At 40.4% G+C, this 23,135-nt stretch overlaps 2 protein-coding genes and 1 long non-coding RNA gene across 3 annotated transcripts; all 3 read right to left on the bottom strand.

Moving 5' to 3' along the window:
• Nucleotides 1–2,742: 2,742 nt before the first annotated feature.
• On the bottom strand, nt 2,743–4,238 carry LOC149713612 (uncharacterized). The gene is made up of 2 exons (XM_089844031.1): nt 3,914–4,238; nt 2,743–2,860 (listed from the first exon to the last, which is right to left on the bottom strand). The coding sequence occupies exons 1-2, from the start codon at nt 4,236–4,238 to the stop codon at nt 2,814–2,816; spliced, it is 372 nt and encodes a 123-aa protein (XP_089700157.1). The 3' UTR covers nt 2,743–2,813.
• Nucleotides 4,239–5,131: 893 nt separating this feature from the next.
• On the bottom strand, nt 5,132–6,717 carry LOC149713611 (uncharacterized). The gene is made up of 2 exons (XM_089849052.1): nt 5,309–6,717; nt 5,132–5,250 (listed from the first exon to the last, which is right to left on the bottom strand). The coding sequence occupies exons 1-2, from the start codon at nt 6,368–6,370 to the stop codon at nt 5,236–5,238; spliced, it is 1,077 nt and encodes a 358-aa protein (XP_089705178.1). The 5' UTR covers nt 6,371–6,717; the 3' UTR covers nt 5,132–5,235.
• An 8,547-nt stretch (nt 6,718–15,264) lies between these two features.
• LOC149713610 (uncharacterized) lies at nt 15,265–16,296 on the bottom strand. Its single transcript, XR_016369304.1, has 2 exons — nt 15,875–16,296; nt 15,265–15,814 (listed from the first exon to the last, which is right to left on the bottom strand). It is a non-coding gene; the product is annotated as an uncharacterized LOC149713610 (long non-coding RNA).
• Nucleotides 16,297–23,135: the final 6,839 nt, after the last annotated feature.

The raw sequence follows: 23,135 nt of genomic DNA, 5'->3' as shown, positions 1-23,135 counted from the left end.
TTTAGGTTTTACATTCGACTAAAATTTGCTTTTAGGAGATTCAAATCCTTGGCTATCTGAAAATATTTCCTTGAAGAGTTAAAATTTTTATATTTTAATATTGGAAACCTTGCGAAGAGGAAAATAATATAGGCCTTTTGACTGTGATGTAGTTATTAGTGTCGACAAGTTGGAAAAACCAAAATATTACCTCTCCGAGTCAAGAGGACTACTTACAAACTTATTTACCTAGATATGGAATTATTTCTCTCTTTTTTTGTGAAGTAAAAAGTTACGAGTTATTAAAGCAGTGTTCCAAGAATAGAGAACATATAGTAAAGGAGATGACATTTTTCATCCAATAAGAATGTGCCTTGGACACATGAAATCAGTCAATAGGGAAAAAACAGGAAATGAAGATTAAAATTTTGGGAGAAATATAACCTTTATGTGTTTGAAAAGGCCCGATTGTCTACGCTTCATCTGTTAACCCTATAATCTCATAGCTACATTCACAACTGGTTTCGAAGTATAAACACTATTGTTTCGTTTCACCTCATATATATATTATTAGTTTGCCAACACGAGTTTTAACGTTAAATATCACTAACGCTGATTTGTAGTTAGACGAGATGAAAGTCAATGCGCACCATAACCAGAGTGAAAACTCCGAAGCTACAATCGCATTACGATTAGCCCTTTTACTTATCTAATTGCCACTATGGTGTTTACTTCTATTATAGAATCTCAACCTTCTTATTTAAACGTGTACTTAACTTCCGGCTTACTCTGAACCGTTAATGTCTCTTCTTTACAGAGACGAGAATCAAAACCCTTAGTTATTTCCCCTTTGGTTCATAAAGCCTAATACGGATAAAACTTTAACCCGACGGAGTCTAGGCCTTAGCTTTCTTATTGACATCGCTATAGCAAGGATTATTGTATATACAGATTAAGTAATATACAGGGTGTTTCTGGAAAGTCTGGCACAAATTAACAGGCATTTTCCTTGGGTCAAAAGGAGTCCGAAAGGTCCTATGACGTTTTGGGGTAAAGCGCTCCGTTGCGACGTTATGGGCTCTCAAAAGTAGGCTGAAAAACAAGCCGATTTTGCAGAATTATAGCACTAGTATTGTGGTTTTGACCCAATGGTTTTCGATTATTGAGCATAAGGCAATGTTCGAAATAAGTTCAAACCTAGTGGAAAACCGTGAACGTGTTAAACGGCCAAAAGCGTTAATCCCCTTGATTAATGATTGTATTTAAAGGTAAGGAAAGTAGCTCAGATATCGGTTAGTTGTTTGTTCAGATGTACTGGTAACTGACCAGTCTTTTATTCTTTATTTCAATTAGACACATTATTGTTATTGTTATTGTTGAAGGGGGTGACGCGTCGCCGCGTCGAGCACCGATACCAAGGGTATATTGTGCGCCCTGAGCTGGTTAGACTGCGAAGAGTCCTGTCGCCTCGATGAATCGGAGAATCCGATTGGCCGAGACAGTAGAGAACTGGTGAGGTTCCATAGTATGCATATCAAAATGCTCAAACCTCATGGCCGCGAGGTAGTCGCAGCTGCAGAGGATATGGGAGGAGGTTTCCTCTACCTCCCGGCAGAACCTACAGAGTGGGTCATCAACGATGCCCAATAAGTGCAGGTGTCTATTCAGCCGGCAGTGTCCAGTGAGGAGACTGGTGACCAGCCTAATTTTGCTTTTGGTGAGGGCAAGCAGTTCCTTTGCCCTAGTGATAGAAGGACCCGGGACAAACTCCTTGGCTTGTCTCTGCCCATCCATGTCAAGCCAGAGCTGCAGTTGAAGTGCAGACATCCGGCAGTGAATCCTATGGCGAATGATGCCATGGGGGATGGGAACCGCAGGCTCAGGTCCGAAGAACTTCGCCTCAGCCCCCCCTTTTGGCATACATATCAGCCCTCTCATTGCCCAGGTATCCGCAGTGCCCTGGCACCCACAACAATTGAACCTTGTTGCGGGCAGCCAAAGAGCCCAGCAGATCCAGACAGCTGAGAACCAGTCTAGAATCGACAAGGCACTGATTTAGTGCCTTGAGGGCGGCCTGACTATCCGAATAAATCTGAATCGTCCGTCCGCGGTAGTTTTTCTTGTTGCAGAAATCCGCGCATAAACAAATGGCCATGATTTCCGCTTGGAAAACACTGGCAAAGTTGCCAAGGCTCTCGTAAAAACCAAACTTTTTGGTCAAGCAGTAGACCCCGGCACCAACACCAGAGTCCGTCTTAGAGCCGTCCGTGAACCAGACGGACTCCCCCCCAGTTCCAAGGACTGGGGTAGTCTCCCAAGTAGCGCGACTGGGAAAGTGCACGCTGAAGGGCTTGTCGAAGTGGTATGATATAACAGACTTATCTGAGACCATCGCAAGTGATGGCTCAGAACTGCTAAACTCACTGAAAAGCTTGGTGTGACTGAAGTCCCATTGCTTGGGCTTCCACCAGCCGAGGTTGTTGAGCCTACAGGCTCCCATAATAGCTTCTTCCTCAATAAAGAGGTGAAGGGGAAGCATATTAAGAAGGATTTCCAGAGAAGCTGTGGGGGCTGTCCTCATGGACCCCGTGATACCGATGCACGCCAGCCTTTGAAGCTTGCGTAGTTCATCTTGGGCTGTCTTAAGGCGAACCCTGGGCCACCAGACAAGAGCTCCATAGGAGACCACTGGCCTGATGATCCTAGTATAAATCCAGTTTACAGCGCTAGGGCTTAAACCCCAGGACTTGCTGACTGAACACCTTAAACGCCAAAATAGAATTTTGGCCTTCTTGATGCTCAGATCAAGATGGGATTTCCAAGTAAGCTTGGCATCAAGAGTCACGCCAAGATACTTGACCTCGGAGGACTTCTTTAAAACCTGTCCAAAGAAGGAAATATCGTTGAAGAGGTCATTGGTCCTTTTCCGTGTAAACGGTATAAGGACAGTCTTGTTGGGATTGACGGTCAGGTTAACTCCCCTACACCATTCCTCAACATCATGCAGGACGGATTTCATCAGTGCAGCGATAGTCACAGGGAACCTCCCTGTAACAATCACTGCGATGTCATCCGCATAGCCGAAACAGTGACACCCCCCCTCCCCGAGTCGACCCAGCAGCTCATCCACCACCAGGCACCAAAGAAGAGGGGAAAGAACCCCTCCCTGAGGACAGCCACGGTCGGTGGAGATCTCCAAGGATTCCCCGAGAAGAGACGCCGTCACCCTACGATGCGTGAGCATGGATTTAATCCAACGACACAAAGTGTCGTCAATACCAAACCGCTCCGTAGCGCGAAGGATAACTTCACTAGAGACCCTATCAAAGGCTCCCTCAATATCAAGGAAGATGGCCAAAGACATCTCCTTGAACTCGATGGCCCTATCAAGGCAGTTCAAAATGCCATGAAGCGCCGTCTCTGTAGACTTGCCTTTCTGATAGGCAAACTGAAAAGTGGACAGGGGTGTGTGGGAAAGAACACCATCCCGCAAATACCTGTCCACCAATTTCTCTAAAGTCTTTAGGAAGAAAGAGGTAAGGCAGATAGGTCTAAATGCCTTAGCCTCAAGATAGCTCGTCTTCCCTGGTTTGGGAATAAAGATAACCTTCGAGCGCTTCCAGATATCTGGAATATGCAATGCTGGCTCTGAATATCCTGCACAGATAAGGGCCAATGGCGTCTATGCCTTCCTGGAGGAGGGCGGGAAAGACACCATCTGGGCCAGGCGACTTATAGGGTTGAAACGAGTTTACAGCCCACTTAAGTCTAGAGTATGTAACTATCTTATTGGCGATGCCCCAGTCCGCCCTGTGTGCTCTCCGAAAGAGCACGGGGGGAGCGTCGGTGCTTGTGAGGTCAAAAGCCTTGGAGTCCGGAAAGTGTACCTTGAGCATATGCTTAAGAGTATCAGTCCCTGACTTGGTAAACTCACCTTCTGCCACCTTGATGGTGCTGAGCTGGTGAGTGTTATCATGAGCCAGGATCTTCATGATCTTGGCAGTAGCGGGGGCATCAGAGATGCTACCGCAGAAGTCCCTCCAGGAGTTCCTTTTGGCCTCCCGGATGGCTTTATTATACTTGTTGAGGGTCTGTCTATAAATAGTCCAGTCCCCAGTCCTCTTAACCCTATTAAAGAGTTTACGAGTAAGCTTGCGGAGCTTGCCAAGTTCCGTATTCCACCAAGGAACGAGCCTCGGCCGGCTGACAGGCTTCGCCGGACAGTTGTGGTGGTAGGAATTGATAATGGCTTGTTGCATGAGATCAACTGCCAAATCAAATTCCAGCACCGAGGAAAGCTTTGGAGCACTACCTCTGAGTAGGAGGCAAAGTTCCTCCCTGTAGCCGGACCAATCGGTCCGACGGGGGTTGCGCAGTTCCGTCTTAACCGAAGTTGGCTTGACCGCGACCGAGAAGCAGATGTGCCTATGGTCCGAAAGAGACGGTTCATTAGACACATGCCAATTAGAGACCGACAGACTGATATTGTCTGTGGCCAGGGTGACATCAATGACCTCCTTTCTGTTAGAAGTAACGAAGGTTGGCTCATTGTGCCTGTTGAGAATATGCAGGTTCGTACCGACCAGATATTCAAGTAGTTCATCACCACGTCTGTTGCAGTCACTACTGCCCCACGTGACATGGTGGGCATTGGCATCACAGCCCAAAATGAGCCTGTCCCCCTGCCTCTCACATCGGTCGACAAGAACGACAACCTCCTGTGGTGGCGGGGAACCCGTGGCATCATGGGGAAAGTAAGCAGACGCCATGATAAGGCCAGTTGCCACTCCAGAAGAGGAGGGCATTACCTTAATCACAGCAGTATCCCTAGTGAGGTAGTTCGGAAGCGGAAGGATGTCAAGACCCTTCCTGGTCAGAACACACGCCCTGGGGTTGGGTGAGGTAAAATCATAAGAGATATTACCTGCATTCTTTAAACCAAGGATTTTGGCATTATGAATCCAAGGTTCCTGAATGAGGGCCACATCCAGGCCCTCTAAGGCAAACCTCCGGCATAGAACTGCCGAGGCTGCTTTGCAGTGATGCAGGTTGATCTGGATCACCTTGATGCTCATGTCTTAGGAAGAGAGGCGGCCCCGGCTACTTGCTTGGCGGTAGCGCGGAGTCCCGATCCAAGACCGGTATCTCCCTCGCCTCCACCAGCAGCACCCTCGGCCCCCAACTCCATCCCAGTCACAGGAGCGTAGGTCCTCTCGGTATCAGAGTCTTTCAAAAAGTCGGACTCTGTCCCGAGGTCTATGTCTGAGCCATCTGGAAAGGATGGCTCTAAATTAATACCAGCAATATTTGCTGCCAGCTCCCCACTCACGCTGGCTGCAGTATTGCCTTCTTCTTCAGAAGCCTCAGAGGCATTCTGGAGAGGGTCCTTTGGCGCATTCAGGACTTTAAATGTCCCGACATCCACACCAGTAAGACCCTCGAAGCCGGCCTCCTTGATGGCCTCCATGGAGGAGCCATCAATTAGGAAGATCCAGCGTCTGGTACTCTTCTCATCAAACGACTTCAGGCACCGCCAACAGTCGGTCAGAAACCTGCCGTTGTAGGCCTTCAATCGCCGGAGAAGAGCCGCCGGATCAGTGGTGCGACGGTCCTTGGTCCGGAAAGACACCTTGAACGGCTTCGGGAGTTCACATGCCTTCATCACTGAAAGCCGTGTTCCCCCTATGGCACGCTCATTATGGTGTAGCACCTTCACGAGCCATTCGCTGGTCGCAAAATCCCCACATGAGTAGATCATGGCCCCAGCCATGATGTGGAAATTGAGAGGACGCGGCAGCGAGCTTCCCGAAGAAAGCTCAGCGTCCAGTGCGTCAAGTATAGCGGCCTGGATGGGAACGACGTCCTCCTCCGTGACCGCATTAGTCGGATAGCCATCTTTAACGATGGCCATCTTGACAATACTGGCGACGTCGCAGTAAGACTTGGTCTTCTTTGACGCCGCAGCTTGTAAGCTAGGCGAGGGATCAGGGTCCTCCGCCCTAGCTCTCTTTCCAGAAAGGGTGGTAGCTTCTCTTGCACCAGGCGTAGAGTCCGTACCCGGGACGTTACTCCCAGCACCCGAAGGTACAGGAGTCCCATCTCGGCCCGTATCTCTTGCACCCAGTGCAGAGTTCTGGCCACCTTTTTGGGATTGCTTTCTTCGGCGGTTGGCCTTGCGCCTCCTATTAACCTCACTCAACCTGGTGGAACCCGATTGAGGAGCAGGAGGTGACTTTTGGCCTTCCGCCGATTGCGGGTGGGTGCTGCCGGAGGCAGCATCTCGCCCAGAAGCAGGTTGGGAGTTGCCTCCGTCCTTGAGAGAAGGCTGGGTACCGGTAGAACCGGCTCCATGCCCAGGTTTGTTTTTGGTTTTTGTTATTAAAGAATCCATAAAAGATCCCACGAGTAATGAGGCAAGTAAAAGGTCACCACCCGGTAGTCCTCAACCCGGGTGGAAGGCTAATTACAACGGGGTTTCGCCTGGTGCCCCGAGGGGATCGTTCGAGATACCGTAGATTAACTTCCCCGGTACCACACAGCCCTCAGCACGATACCTGCACACCTTGGCTTGGGAAGGGCGCGTATCAGCTCAGCCCACAAAACGCAGTGGTTGACCAGCTCTCACCACCGAGGAGGTGTGATACAACGCACTGTTGAGGACCCAAGCTGGCGGCCGCGCAAGCGAAAGAAAAGGCAGAACAGCAAGGCAAGGGGGGAAATTAAGCGCGCCATCCAGCTTGCGTCTCCAACTTCGAGAGCCATTAGACACATTACTTTTACAATAATCCGAACGAACCCCATTACTTTTACAATATCAATTCGAATTAACCCCTTAACCTTTACAATAAATCGAAAGAACCCCTTAAATTTTACAATAAATCGAAAGAACCCCTTAAATTTTACAATAAATCGAATGAACCCCTTAAATTTTGCAATAAATCGAATCGATTCCATTAATTTTACAATAATTTGAATCGAACCCATTACATTTACAATAATTCGAATCGAACCCTATTACTTTTACAATAATTCTAATGAAACCCAATTACATTGTTCTACAAAAATTGTTCAAAATGGGCACAATCAACGTTTAAGCAAACTTAAGCGCGTCGTTTGAAAGATTCACGAACACGTTCGAAGATTCCTGGCGTGTTACGGATGCTATCACATCCATGAATTATCCTTTGTCGTAAGTCTTCGACATCGCGAACTTCACTACGGTATAACAAGTCCTTGAGATAGCCCCAAAGAAAAAAATCGCATGGGTTAAGATCGGGAGATCTTGCTGGCCACGCAACAGTTCCGCCTCGACCTATCCACCTCCGGGGAAACGCGACATCAAGATATGCTCTAACTTGAAGACAACAACAAATTATGCTGTGTTGGTCTAAACATTAGGGTAGTTTTCAACGTCAGAAGTTGTAAGTTTTTTACAGACGGCTTAAATGTGTCTACCTTAACGTGCTTCATGGCGTACGTGCACATTTGGAAGCTTATCTGGAACCATAAGTTTATAAGATATGTTCCATAAGTGTGTCACTCGTTAATGAGAGCTTGTCATGAAGTGACGTAGGTGAAACGTCATAGATTCTTGTAAAGCGACGCGTAGTGAGGCCTTGTCAAAGGCTTAGTACAGACTAAAGAGGAGGATGGACTGCAAAACCGAGTGTAGTCAATTCTCACGTCGTTCTTGAACTAGCTCTCATTAAGCCTCTAACATTACGAAGTATGGGTAGTGACATACTTATGGAACATATCTTATAAACTTATGCTGGAACTAATCATGGTCTTCTTCACGAATGCAGAGTACTCAGATATGCATCTTATTTATGGACTGGCTCGGGGAAATGCGGTGGAAGCTCGGCGCTTGTACCAGGAGCACTTTCCTCAACGACAAGTTCCCAATCGACAAACATTTACGGCAGTCGACAGACGCTTGAGAGAAACTGGAAAACTTCAACCTTCGGGACCTGAACCTCGTGCGGCGATTGTTCCCAAGGATGTAGAGGACACCGTTTTGACAATTTTCGAAGATGATCCAACAACCAGTACCAGGAACGTCGGGCGGCAATTGGGCGTTAACCATGTACTCGTCTGAAAAATCCTTCGAGGACATCAGTTCCACCCATACCATTTGCAATAGGTACAAGCTTTAAAAGAAGCTGATTATCCGAAACAAATCGATTTCTGCCAGTGGTTTGTGGCACGGGTAAATGACTTAGACATTCTGCGTACTTTGCTACTTTCCGACGAGGCCAATTTCTCGCGTGACGGGATCATTACTTAATTTACATAACTATCACGAGTGGAAGCAACAAAACTCGCACCACTGTCATGAAACATCAAGTTCAGTTTAGTTTGAACGTCTGGTGCGGAATTGTAAGAGATCATTTAATTGGACCTTACTTTTTGCAACCGAGGCTAAATTGGGAGGCGTACATGACCTTTCTGCGTGACAATTTACCGGAGCTTTTAGAAGACGTACCGTTACGACTGCGACAAATAATGTGGTTCATGCACGATGGCGCACCGCCCCATTTTAGTCTTCAAGTTAGATCATATCTTGAGGTCGCGTTACCCTGGAGGTGGATAGGTCGAGGTGGAACTGTTGCGTGGCCAGCAAGATCTCCCGATCTCAACCCATGCCATTTTTTTCTTTGGGGCCATCTCAAGGACTTGGAATAGTGATGTGAAGTTCGCGATGTCGAAGACTTACGATAGCATCCCTAACACGCCAGGAACCTTCGAATGTGTTCGTGAATCCTTCAAACGACGCGCGCAAATTTGCTTAAACGTTGATGGTGCCCATTTTGAACAATTTTTGTAGAACAATGTAATTCGGTTTCATTCGAATTATTGTAAAAGTAATGGGGTTCATTAGAATTATTGTAAAAGTAATGGGGTTCGATTCGAATTATTGTAAATTTAATGGGTTCGATTCAAATTATTGTAAAATTAATGGAATCGATTCGATTTATTGTAAAATTTAAGGGGTTCATTCGATTTATTGTAAAATTTAAGGGGTTCATTCAATTTATTGTAAAATTTAAGGGGTTCATTCGATTTATTGCAAAATCTAAGGGGTTCTTTTGATTTATTGTAATGGTTAAGGGGTTCATTCTAATTATTGTAAAACTTAAGGGGTTCATTCTAATTATTATAAAACTTAAGGGGTTCATTCGAATTATTGTAAAGGTTAAGGGGTTCATTCGAATTAATATTGTAAAAGTAATGGGGTTCATTCGAATTATTGTAAAAGTAATGTGTCTAATTGAAATAAAGAATAAAAGACTGGTCAGTTACCAGTACATCTGAACAAACAAGTAACCGATATCTGAGCTACTTTCCTTACCTTTAATTACAATCATTAATAAAAACAAGGGGATTAACGCTTTTGGCCGTTTAACACGTTCACGGTCTTCCACTAGGTCTGAACTTATTTCAATCATTGCCTTATGCTCAATAATCGAAAACAATTGGGTCAAAACCACAATACTAGTGCCATAATTCTGCAAAGCCTGCTTGTTTTTCAGCCTACTTTTGAGAGCCCATAACGTCATAGGACCTTTCGGACTCCTTTTGACCCAAGGAACATGCCTGTTAATTTGTGCCAGACTTTCCAGAAACACCCTGTATAAACAGCCATTTCAAATAATAATATTAAAAAATATCCTTGGAATATCGAAATGAAACAGAGCTTTAAAGCTACAAAACTACTAAAGGCATCGTAATTACGAAATGTGTTTCCACATATTCACTTTATAATAAAGTTTATATTATGAAAAAGGTTCTGAAGGATTTCTTTACACACCAACACAAGGCGAATTGCTAACGCGGCGCACTAGTGTAACAACAGACCGACACACTGACAATCACATAGACTGCTTTTTACCCGTTTTCGCATTAATTTTGATTTGAGAAACTAGATTATCTTAAATACTAAAATAAATATAATTAATATTAAACATTTTCTTCGTTAGTTTTTCGCCTTATTGAGCGTTACATCGTTATAAAAAAACAATTAATCATTTTTGAGAGACTTGACTAATATTGACGTTTGAAATGAAGCATACGCCTGCTGCTGGTGTCCATGTGGAATCGACAAAAAGACCAAATGATGTACATACAGTCTGGTGTTTATATGGGATAGGCAAAGGCCAGATAATGGTGGTGTTTAGAAGCCAGTAAGTACAGACTGTCCATGTGGGATGGACAAAAATTCCAGGTGATGGTGGGGTTTTGAAGCCAGTAAATACAGACTGGTGTTCATATGGGATGGACAAAAGACCGGCTGATGGTGGTGTTTAGAAGCCAGTATGCACAGACTGGTGTCCATGTGGGATGGATAAAAGACCAGATGATGGTGGTGTTAGACAGACAATGGAGTAATAGCCATTATAAATGGAATGCAATTTTCCAAATTTCCGGGAACTGTAAATGTGGTCCGGATATTGAGAACACATTTGCTCCAATTTGCAAACTGCAAACGCGGTCCCCTGGGGTGTAACAACAGACAGACACACCCCGACAGACACGTCGAAATAATAACCACTCCGTGACATACGTCACTCGGAGAGGTAAAAAGTTCTGTAATTGATCTTGATCTTTGAGAGCTATACAGCACGTTTATTTTTATAGCTTCGAAAACTTCACAATTAAGTTTTCATATGGTTTTTGTTTTGTCAGCGATTTTCTTTCCATTTTATTCTTTTTATAGGGCTGAATTCTCTACCTAATTGTAAATTTTTGACAGAAAATAAAACGCAAACGCGTACCAACTGTAAAATGATGCGCATATTTCATGTTAAAATATTTTACTGAAGTGACTTCGGTGAAAAAAGTAATATAAGAATTTTTTTAAATAATTGATGTTTTATAATCATGTCTTAAAAAGTGAAAATTTTAATATCTGTTACTTCAGGCAATTAATTTTCTACACTTACCTTTTAAACTTTCCGGTCTGTGCCTACAATGATAGTTTTTGTTAATTCCAGAGGTTTATGACTTCTTATCCTGGGAAGTATTGGACTCTAACCATATCCAGAACCATCTCTGTTAGCCAACTTCTTATTAGGTCCGATCACCGCGCCACCTACGGCATTTCCCTCATTTTGAGTTGTCAGGCTGATTTGGGCGCCAGCAGCGGGCAAGAAACGAAACTTTTAGGTGTGTCCTGTGGTTTGAGGTAACGAATCAGAAACGGAGACAAGAACAGCTGCTTTAATAGACTGCTAGAAATTCCGGTCAAACAAGTGTGGGGTCCTAGGCTTACGGATTGTAATGGATTTTCATAGAGTTCTAGCCAGACGGCTTTTCAACGATTGGTGCTGAAGAAGTTTTGAACATGCCCCACAGTTTGAGTGTCACAGCCTCTCGGCGTGGGATTTTTTTCAGTAGACTAGATAGTTTTCCTAGTGGGGAGGAAACTTTCGACCCTCTTTTACGATTGCCATAGGCAATTTTGTCTTGCAGGGATGGATACTATATAATGCCTTAGTGTCCATTACTTCCCCAGGATAAGAAGTCATCAACTTCTGTTAATTCCTATACACTTATACAGAAGTCCATTAAATTAGCCAAGGAAGTAAACAATTACAATAGCTGGTATAGCGTATGTCTCTGCTGGGGTAAGAACTCCTTCTAACTCATTGAATACGGGGTTAAATTTTTCCCCCTTTCCTAAAACTGTTAGAAATCTCGAGCTCCTCTCTAGGAAGTCTTTCTTGACGTGAGCGGGGCGTGACTTCTTCAGCCCATGAACGCTGGATCTCTAAACGGTAGATTTTTGCTTTATAAACAAGATGGCCCCGGCCATATGACGTTTTGCCTGGGCTAGCTAAATTTATTGTAAGTTGACCCCGGCCTATATACTTTACGGTTATTTTTTTTCATCTAAATATCAAATATCATTCCAATTATGAATAAAAATAATCTAGCTTGATCTTGGGTTATAGATTTATGAAACAAGTAAATAACCAACTTCTGTCCTATGAACTGGAACAATTTTGTTGCAAACCTAATATTTGTGGGATAATTGATGCGTTTGGGCAGTAAAATTATTTTATTGGTTGCACGCTTATAGCATTATGCAACAAGCGCTTAGAATTAGCCCCGAGTCATGTTGTCTTGAAACTTGCCGCGATAGAATTGAAGTAATTTGCATAAGCCCTAAAGAACAACGCTAGACATGACACGGAAACGGATGGTGGAGATAAAGAACAGAGAAAATCGTACTGAATAAAAGGCAGACCCGATAGACATTACCGCCCAAAACAACCTCATTCCTTTTTGTTTATGACGTACTAAGCGTTAATTAATCAGAGAAGCCGGAAACGAAAAAACTTACAAAAATCTCATAATATTTGTGCCAAGAAAGTTAATTTAAAAACAATTTTACATATCTTAATTTAGTATAAAACAATTTTAGAACTAAAAATGGGGTAGAAGGGACGCCCAATCTGCCAGCCAGGGTCGGACCAACACTTTTCCGAACCTCTAAAACGCGCGAAAGTAAAAACTTTGTAAGGAAATAATTTATAATTAAAAATGTGGTTGAAGGGACGCTCAGCCTGCCAGCCAGGGTCGGACCAATACTTTTCCGAACCTCTAAAACTCGCGAAAGTAAAAACTTTGAGAGGAAATTTTTTCTCACGCTTACAAGATTGGCAACTCCCTATCTTCGACGGCAGCTTATTCTATATAAAATTTGTTCTAGCTTTGGTTCTCAGCACGAGCAAACCCTGGTTCCTATACTGGAGTGATTTTGCGGTAATCTATAACCTAGTTTTAAGCGTGCTGACAACACACGAAAGAAATATTTCGAGACAAAAGACGAAAAAAAATACTGATATTTAGGATTTAAAATCTCGACGTTTTAAATCCTGTAAATCGGTAATTGCATTGTCCGTTGTCTGCACGCACAAACCTACGTTAGTGATCATAATTTAGCCGCTCCAACATAGAAATCTGGGTTTGCGCGTGCTGACAACCAACGCTGGAAAAGATTATATATCAAATAAGCTGCCGTCGGAGATAGGGAGTTACCTATCCTCTAAGCGTGAAAACAAATATCCTCACGCACATCACTGCCTTGAATGTACAACAGAAGCGTTTTTTATGTGACGTTTTGAATTTGCGATTAGTAACCGTTAGATGGCTCTTTTCTGGGGCAAATTTTTGCGATGACGAAAGTAAATTCGCATAGCGCAGTCTCGCATGACGTCACGTCCTTCACTTATGTCGGACCAGGGTGGGAAATATGGATTTTTTTTAAACTGGACTAAATTACCCATTGAGTTGAGAAAATTACCACTAGAGTGGCCTTTCATCCGCTAGGATATAATCCGATTAACTATATCACGCGCTTGTGACGCCATCCTGGTGCAACCGAGGGAACTAAAAGAAAAGGCGGGAAATTTGACTGATTTCAAGAATACATGTATTTATACCTTTCTTATCTAGGCTTCGAGATGGCGACACCATCGAGTGATAAACTTGGTAGCTGTCCGTCCGTCCTAATGTTTTCAAAAGTGTGCCACGTACCCCAATAGGCAGGTTAACGCAAAGGCCACTCTAGTGGTAATTTTCTCAACTCAATGAAATTACCATTTGGACCAAAATTTTAATAGTTCAGGGCTGCCAGATTCCGCGCCTAGAACGAAAAGTTAGTGCCACCGTGCGGAGAAAACGCGAAGCTTGATCTAGGGGAAACCCGGGAAACAAAAATGGCAGGCCGGAGGCCTGTAGCATCAGCGGCAGTGTATGCGACGTTTGATAATTCAGTCCCAAATGAAAATTAGTGCTCGAAATTTCTTGCAATGGATGAACCACAATTTTCAGAAGAGAATATTGTCAAAAATGGTAAGTGTTGAAAACCTAATCACTCTAATATTAACCAAATTAGTTATGTAAACTCTTGAGCCTTGGTCATAACATTAGTATAAAATTGGTAATACTGTTTTTGTTTAGTACCTGTTGCTCTCTCTCTTGTCAAAATTGCTACGAGTATTACACATATTTTCCAAAAGATCCTCCTTAAAAAATTCGAAAAGCTCTTAAGTCAAACTTTAAGGGAAATGAATTCACACAGTATTGAATTATAAACGAAAAAAAACTCTTGTTGCTTTAAAAAAAGAGCGAAGATTGGTTTTGAAGTCAACCCTTCTTATCCATTCTTGGGGTGTTCCCCTGACGGTCTAGTCAACGATAATTTGGTCGAAATGAAGTGTCCAGTCATTGGTGAAAAAGGAAACTTAGAAACAGTCCTCAAGAAAACTCTTTACGTAATCAAGAAGGACGGAACATTTTCTTTGAAACCCAAACAAATGTATTATGGGCAAGTGCAACTTAGTTTAGCCCTTTTAGGACTTCAAAGTTGTCATTATGTAATTTATTCTAAACTGGAAGATGACTGTTTTGTTATTGATGTGCCAAAAGACCAAAAATTTATTAACAATCTTTTACCAAGATTACAAATTACTTATTTTAATTACTACATTCCAAATTATTTGAAATGGAATAAAAAGAACAGAATGTAATGGCGCAAATAAGGCTGAAGTGATATTTTTAAGTTCCTTAAAATGTGATAGAACCTTACAAATTTATTAAATAAAATTGTTTTACAAAATTTCAGGAGTCTTGGGTGCATTATCCATTTGCATTTTTTTTTTCACGGGTTTTAACAAGCTTGGGAACTGCTTAAGAGTTAATTTAAAATGATTTGAGGTCTGAACTTTCCTTATTCCAAACAAAGCTGATAGAGCGGTGAATGAAATGCCAAGTTTTAGTTTCATGAGTGTCAAAAATACCCTATCTCGAGACTCGTAGTTTCCCCCATTCTTGGCCCATGCTTCCTCTCTACCTTATTTGTCCATGAAAAGGGGTATGAATTTACTATTAATATTTTTAATGATCACATCAAATAGACCAGTACTCTGTAATCCTGTTAATGAAATTATAGAGGTGGCATTCAATATTCCATTAGAAGCATTAACATAACATGTATGATTTTCCAAGGTGTTGACCATAATGCATTTACTGGGTTGCCACGGAATATTCAAAACCAAATTCCCTGACTTTTCCAGGTTTTCCCTGACCTTTTTCTGAGATTTTCCCTGACCTTTTAGGCCGAAAGTGTAAATGTTTACAGCACGTTTTAAGTGCTTATAATTAAATAAAGTCTCTACGTTTAAGTTTTCCAATGTATTTTTCACACCAAAATGATTAAGAAACATTTTCACCAAAATGATTAAGAAAAATTTTAACTATAAATAACAGTCTGAGAGATTTCTTTAGAGAGCATTAACTTTACAAAAACAATTCTAGACATTTTTTAGGATTGCTCTCGAGTTTTCTGTGTTAAGAGAAGATGAGAAGAAACTTTCATTACTCTTTCAATAAAGACTTATCCCCAGAAATTTTACCTACTAAAATAAAATTCCCTGACTTTGCTGAAATTTTTCAAATTCCCTGACTTTTCCCTGACCTTTTTGGCCCATTTTCAAATTCCCTGACTTTTCCAGGTTCTCCCTGACCCGTGGCAACCCTGATTTATCATTGGGGTTTGGAGTGGTGCATTTGTCGGTCGTAGTTTCCTCGGTAGTTTGTTGAACAGCATCAATCCCCAATCTTTCAGCTAGAATATCTGCGTCTGCTGGTCCATTTATTTCAGCTGTTTCACTTGCATGCAAAGTTGGAGATTGTGAGAGCTGATTTCTTTTTTTCAGTCTTTCCAATCACCCATTAGCCTTGAACTATTGTTGATCATGTTTCCTTAACGGGAGTTTTTTGGAAGGAACAGCCAAAGGTCCAAGTCTGGGAGGGTAACTTAACTTATCTACAATAATAACTCTTATTATAATTGCTTTTAAATTAATATTATACGCTTAAAACATACCTGACTGTTCATATTTCGGTTGAGGGCGGTAATCCTCTTTAAAATGAAGGGAGCAGACAACCATGGACTTGTTGCGTGGTTTACCCATTTTTAAAGCTATATCCCATTGTTTCGACAATTTAACGTCGCGCGGAAATTGGTGAAAGCGGACACCACTCATTGTGGCATTATTTTTACACCCATACACGCTGCAGTATTTAACCATTGTTTAATTACGTTTAAATAAACAGCAAAACTGACAAAAACTAGCCAAATTATCGCTGAGCAGATAGTTGAATTGTTGATTTAATTTTATAATTATCTTTGAGCAATTCAATTTAATTAACTTTAATTAAACCATGAGTATGTTGATTGCGTTTGTCATTAATGGTATCGCCGGAATTAAGTTACATTTAAACACCTGATTAAACTATCTAATCATCAATCATCAGACCTTGCAATAGGCAGACAACAAACTAGACGAAGTTTGCAGTCTATTTATGACATCTCATGTTGCCCTCTATTGATTATCTCTCAACAACTATCGTTAAATTTATTACTTAAATAATATAATTTTTTTTAATTATAATAATCATATTAGCTAATTAGAATTATTTACCTTTAAATGAGTATGTTTCATAGATTTAAATTATATCGCTAAATTAAAAAATTGGGGGGGAGGGGCGTTACGCCAAACAGCTCTCTCTCTCCATAGCCCTCTCTCTCGTCTCCCGCTAAAGCCACGAGTGGCGGGCGTCGGGGAGGTGGGGGGGGGTCCATTTCCTCTCAACCTCTCTCTTCTCTTCACTATAATTTAACTCGCTTTATAATACAAGCAAGCGTGGCTTCGTGGTAGCACGAGCGGGCGGGCGCCTTCACTGGCGTCTCGTATGGATCAGGACGTTGTAGGTTCGAGGCCCGGCGCCGACAGTAAAATAATTTCAATTGAAATTAAATACGTTACGCCACCTATGAGGTGTAACGTGAACTACGGGTGAATTTCGGGTTGAAAATTCGCGGGAAATTTAAAATTCGAAATATTCATTTATGACAAAATTCATCAGGTCACAACATTTCCAGTCACAACATATCCAGCCAGCCGTCCAGCCAACAGAGATCGGAACAATACGTTTTCACTCTAAAGAGTGGCAAAACGTAAAAATAGCAAGGCTCCCAAGAGGACCATTACAATTTTTGCGCCACATCTCGTATATTATAGCGAAATCGATACCTGTTGGCATTTTCCAAAATATATTTAAAATTATTTTTCAAATTACTAATGGTGATATGAAAATTAACATATTTTTACTTGAATCGTCTTATCATACATAACCTTGAAGGAGAGAATAATGGAGTGGAAACCCCCATACCTTAAGCGTTGCCTTTGTACCCCCACCTACGGCACCATAGTCCTCCCATCATCCCCAGCGGTTAGGTAGGGTCGTGCCGGACGAAATTGTAAAGGACGCTCCCTCTATCTCAAAAATAGAAGCTAGTTCTCATTCAAATAAAATGGCGCTACGCGGCAGCACTTAGAAATCGCCTACGGAAAGGTAGGGGCGTGCGCGAGGTACACTGGGAGAGATATGGTGCCGCAGGTCGCCCATCATCATTTCCAATCCATCTGACTCCCTTATCCCTGACATAACTAAATATCCACGCCAAAAACGGACCTTTTCGCCGCAAAGTGGAAACACTGGCGACATCTCGTATATTTTAGCGAAATCAACACCTGGCATTTTCCAAAATATATTTAAAATTATATTTCAAATTACTATTTAAAATATTATTTTTTCATATTATTTAAAATAAATAATTTATATAATTTAAAATAATATTTTGTAAATGAATTAAATAGCTTAAAATAAATATAAATTTTTAACCATAATTTCTAGGCAGACTCGAACGCGCGAGTCTCAATTTAAAAACAATCCACGAGGAAAAAACGGTCGAGCGTTCTGACCACTGGGCTACGAAGAGCTCTGCAATTTCCCTTCTGTTTGCGTACTGTATACATATTGTAAAGCTAGAGTTGACTGACAGCTGAGGGTGAAAATTAAGGCGGGGTTTTCGACGCCGTCCAATAAGCGGTGTGACGAAGACGAAACGAAGGAGGAGTTAAGACGAAACGAAGGAGGAGTTAAACTATCGTATATCCTCCCCATAAATTTTTTCGCCATCTACCGATGGGCGCAAAAATTAAAAAGGAACAGCCACGGTCGTTAAATAGATTTTTTTTCAATAGTTTTATGAAGAGTCATAAAAACTGAATGACCTTGACTGTTCCAAAATTCACACCTCCCATCCCTTCTCCTGATGATATGCTAAAGAGGGCTCGGTTTTACAGTGGAAGGGGGCGTTTTCCGGTCCATTTAGAGATTCAGCGTTCATTTTCAGCCAATAGCTGATTCTCTCCCAATAGGGAAATTTTTGTCGTACGAGTCGCACCTAAACCGGAGATCTGAGAACAGTTATCTCGAGGTGACGAATGTGGCACCCTTCTTCAGTATTGCCAAGAAGGAATTTACTATAAGAAGGCCTAAAAAGGCGTCCGGTGCGCGCTTGATAGTCGACAATCCCCCGCATGGGTGGGGGGAGGCTGGAAACCAAGGCGGGACTTAATATTTTATCTTACTCTATATTTTCCACCAGCTATCTCTTTTACCTTTTCGTTAAGCCTTGGTTTGGTTTTTGGAACTCACGAAATCATAAGTATAATACACTTGATTCGATTTAGAAACAATTATAGAACGAACGATTTTCACGTAGAGACACGTTTTCAAAATCTTAAACTAACATGTAAATGGCAATTAAAAACCATTCCCTAACCGTTTCAGCACCGCTAGCAGCCTCCATTTTCTGTTTACTTTGCTCGAGGTTTTTTTTTTCTCTATTCGGAATACGTCAATCGCGTCTGTATGACCTATCTCCACGAGATCCAATAGGAAAGCTCAGAGCAACGACGGACATGAAAAGGGTGGGGCTTACTTGTCCACTAACACTGGCGTAAGAGTAGAAGCGTAAAATCTAGTGACTTAGGCATTCTTATAGTAAATTAATTCTTGGTATTGCTACACAAGAGAGGTGAGTCCCAAACCCCGCTTCTGGTTACTTCCTAGGCTAATTTAATGGACTTCTGACTTAAACTAACTCTTGGAATTTTGGTGAAAAAAACTAAGATAAGAAATAATAAAATAATTGTTGTTTTCTAAAAATTAAAATGTTTATATCTGTTACGTCAATCAATTAATTTACTACACTTATCTTTTACTTTTTCTCGTCTTTGTCTACAAAGACAGTTTCTATTAATTTTAAGTGAGTTCCTATCTAATGGCAGTAATCCTACAATTACCATTATATATGCATACATAGTTACATACATCATAAGTCGAGGGGCTAGTCACTTGAGTAATCAGGTGTACAAAACCGCCGAAATCGATTACTTGATTTCTAGAATTCTAAGAAAATCATAAGTAATCATAATCAATTTTGTGAGTAATCAGAAATCTCCGATAATCACTGGAAATCACATGGAATATTGAGAGAATCAGAAATAATCACATGATTTCCTAGTAATCTTTTGTAATCATCTCGGTAATCACATATTTCGTCAAATAATCACGCATAATCAATCGAGGAATTCGAAAATCCAAAATAAAAATCGTAATCAGTTGAAATGGAGTAATCAGTGGAATTCAAATAGAAATCACGAGTAATCAGTGGAATTCAAATAGTAATCACGAGTAATCAGTGGAATTCAAATAGTAATCACGAGTAATCAGTGGAATTCAAATAGTAATCACGAGTAATCAGTGGAATTCAAATAGCAATCACGAGTAATCAGTGGAATTCAAATAGCAATCACGAGTAATCAGTGGAATTCAAATAGCAATCACGAGTAATCAGTGGAATTCAAATAGTAATCACGAGTAATCTGTGGAATTCAAATAGTAATCACGAGTAATCAGTGGAATTCAAATAGTAATCACGAGTAATCAGTGGAATTCAAATAGTAATCACGAGTAATCTGCGGCAATAACGGGAAATCATTGTAAAGATTATGGAAATCACTGTAAAGATTATGGAAATCACCTAAAATAATCGTAATCACGGAAATCAAGAAATTCATTCAGTAATCAACGGAATTCACATAAAAATTCAGAAATCAGAAATCAGGTGTACAAAATTTTGGAGAATGACTAACCCCTCGTCATAAGTTTATAAGATATGTTACAGAAGTATGAAACTTCCTAAACTTCGTAAAGTTAGAGACATGCTGAAAGCTAGTTCGAGAACGACGCTAGAATTGACTACACGCGGTTTTGCAGTCCATCTTACTATTTAGTCTGTATTATTATTTGACAGCGCCCCACCAGGCGTTGCTTTACGAGAAACTATGACGTTTCACCTTCGTCACTTCTTGACAAGCTCACAGTAACGAGTGTGAAACTTATGGAACATATTTTATAAACTTATGATACATGTGTCATTTATAAGATAGCGAAAGTTTGTGTTGTCAAATAAAACAGTACACAGAGCTCCTACACAATTTGGATAACCTGAAAAAAAGTATTAGAACTTGAAAATAGACTGAAAAGATCATGACAAAATTATTATTTTATTTATTTATTTATTTATTTATTTTCTTGGAGGAAACGATTGGGAAAAAATTCAAAGTTGGAATAGCAATATTGTGATATCAGTTCCTACGTCATACTAAATTTTCAAGGTTGTAACTTTTTCGGGCTAATAATTAGTTTGTAATTTGTAAGTTATTGCGATATGATCAGGGAAATTTGAGGATCGTTGTCAGCGGAAAACCTGGAAAAGTCAGGGGAATTTGAGGGTCATTGTCAGGGAAATTTGATGATCATTGTTAGGGAAATTTGATTTGATGATCTTTGTCAGTGATAAAACTGGAAAAGTTGGAGGGAAGAGCCTTTCGAAACATTTATACGAACCCTGCAAAGAAATAACGATTCGAAAGTAAAATGGATTAGTGGTCAGGAGTTACAAAATAGAAATAAATGTCACGCAGAAGTGCGTGCTAAGTCAAATTCTCTTTTGTTCATTTTTGTTTTAAATATTTACAGGTCTTTTCTATTGGCTACTTTTGTTATTTAGCACAAGACGAGACTGCAAATTACTATCCACTTTAGTCCCTATATGTTATTTTCTCTTAGCATAAGACTTTTGCTTTTCCGTTTCATTGCGTTACACGTGCATTATTTGGAAACTGAAATTCTAAGAATATTTTATTTAAGCAACGAGTTAACGTGATGAAATAAGGCTCAACGAGTTGAATAAATAACTGGTGAAATATTGAACAACTCTCATCATCCTAGTCATTTAAACCAAAGAGACCACTCAATGTCATTTTAAAGTAATTTACTTTAATTGTCAGTTAACGATAACCATTGAGCGCGTATACCTCCTCCTTGCGATACATACCAAAAATGGCTATGGATAAATTTGTATATGTGGAGTCAAGTTGCTTCAAATACCGGTATGTTTAAATGGATTTTATGCCTAGGTACTAAAACGGAAGTTCTTGAAATGGGGTGTCTAATATAGGGATGTAAAAAGGTGTCCTCCCATTGGATCGAATTCCCAATCGACCGATTTCATCTAAATATGATTACCAATCCCGCCGTTTTTTGCGGTTTCTGCCTATTGGGACTTTTTATGAGGAATTTTATTATTTATAGTTCTATATAATGCTTTGTGAAAAGTTAATTTAGCGATGAAAGAATTGGTTTCACCGTGGCGCAGTGGAAGAGTATCGGACTATAGTGCGACAGTCCGTAGATCGAATCCCCGAATGAAACAGAAAATTAGGTAATAATAGTTTCATGCTATTGATTATTAGTTTCATTTGAACTTAATTGCAGTTACGTTGGACAGTGTGGGGAACTATAAAGTAATCAAAATATTGCAATAAAGGCCTTTGAGTATTTGAAATATTTTTAGTAACTTTTTTATTAAAATTACGGTAATATTTTAGAGTGATAAGTTTAGGTTAAATCTGGTTAGGTTGGGTCGGGTTAGGTAAGGTTTGGTTGGGTTAGGTAAGGTTTGGTTGGGTTAGGTAAGGCTTGCCCCTTACAAAAATGTTCCTAAGAATTCCAAAGGCCATTCTTTGGAACCCTATGGAGCTCTTGGGATCATTTTCTAAAGGAACAATTCCCAAAGACTTTCATTGGAATTTCCTAAAGAAGTCTAGAGACAAATGTCCAAAGAATGTCTTGAGTTTATTTTCCCAAGAAACTCTTTAGGAATTCTAGAGATTAATTTCCAAAGAAGGTTTAACGAATATTTTCCTAAGAAATTCTTTAGGAATTCTAGATGTAAATTTCCAAAGAATGTTTAAGGTTTATTATCCAAAGAAACTCTTTAGGAATTCTAGAGATTAATTTCCCAAGAAGATTTAACGAATATTTTCCAAAGAAATTCTTTTGGAATTCTAGATGTAAATTTCCAAAGAATGTATAAGGTTTATTTTCCAAAGAAACTCTTTAGGAATTCTAGAGATTAATTTCCAAAGAAGGCCTTGGGTTTGTTTTCCAAAGCAAATTCTTAAGAAACTCTTGACATAAATTTCCAAAAAACATCTAGGGAATATTTGCCAACGAAATCTTCAGGAATTCTTGAGATAAATTTCCAAAGAAGGTCTGGGGTTTATTTTCCAATGAAATTCGTTAAGAATCCTAGAGAGGAATTTCAAAGGGCCAGATATATTTGCAATTAAGCTTTAAATATAATTATCTCAAAATATTTTACCCAAAGGTTTCCTGCATAGACATTGCCTTGATGGCTCAAAAGTTAAAAACGTTTCACGAAGGCTTGTCCAGTAGCTAAGGCTCAGCAAGTGCTGAAATGGTTTATCATATTTACCTATATTTTTTTTTTTTTTTGCTTTTAATAATCCGTGAGGTGTTAAGGATAAATTTATTTAAAAGTAAAATACATGTAATTAAAATCGTGATGTTTAGATTTACAGGGAGTATAAGCTGGCAGTCGAAACTTTCGCTTTTAAAAAGTAAAAATTAATTCTTTTGTGACATGTTTTATCTTTATTTTATGTAATTAAAAATATTGTAGATAAAATTAGGTTAAACGCGTTTCTGGTACTCAAAAAACTCTCAGTGAAAATACATTGTTAAACTTCCAAAGATATTTCCCAAAAAATTTCCAAAGATATTTCCCAAAAAAATTCCAAAGAATTTCCCCAAAAAAGTTCCAAAGATATTTCCCAAAAAAATCCAAAGATATTTCCCAAAAA

Source organism: Phalangium opilio, unplaced genomic scaffold (assembly GCF_054372755.1).
Source record: "Phalangium opilio isolate 3A_F unplaced genomic scaffold, DU_Popi_V2 ptg000009l_1, whole genome shotgun sequence".
Classification (NCBI taxonomy): domain Eukaryota; kingdom Metazoa; phylum Arthropoda; class Arachnida; order Opiliones; family Phalangiidae; genus Phalangium; species Phalangium opilio.
The sequence above is the reverse complement of the archived record's forward strand: the minus strand, read 5'-3'. Positions and strand labels throughout refer to the sequence as shown.

Excerpts from the sequence above, each read along its gene's own strand:
- LOC149713612 (XM_089844031.1), bottom strand. The coding sequence starts at position 4,238 with ATGCAACAAGCCATTATCAATTCCTACCACCACAACTGTCCGGCGAAG. Across the intron at positions 2,861-3,913 it reads CACCATCAAGGTGGCAGAAG|GTTTTAAAGAAGTCCTCCGA; the intron begins GTGAGTTTACCA and ends TTCTTTGGACAG.
- LOC149713611 (XM_089849052.1), bottom strand. The coding sequence starts at position 6,370 with ATGGATTCTTTAATAACAAAAACCAAAAACAAACCTGGGCATGGAGCC.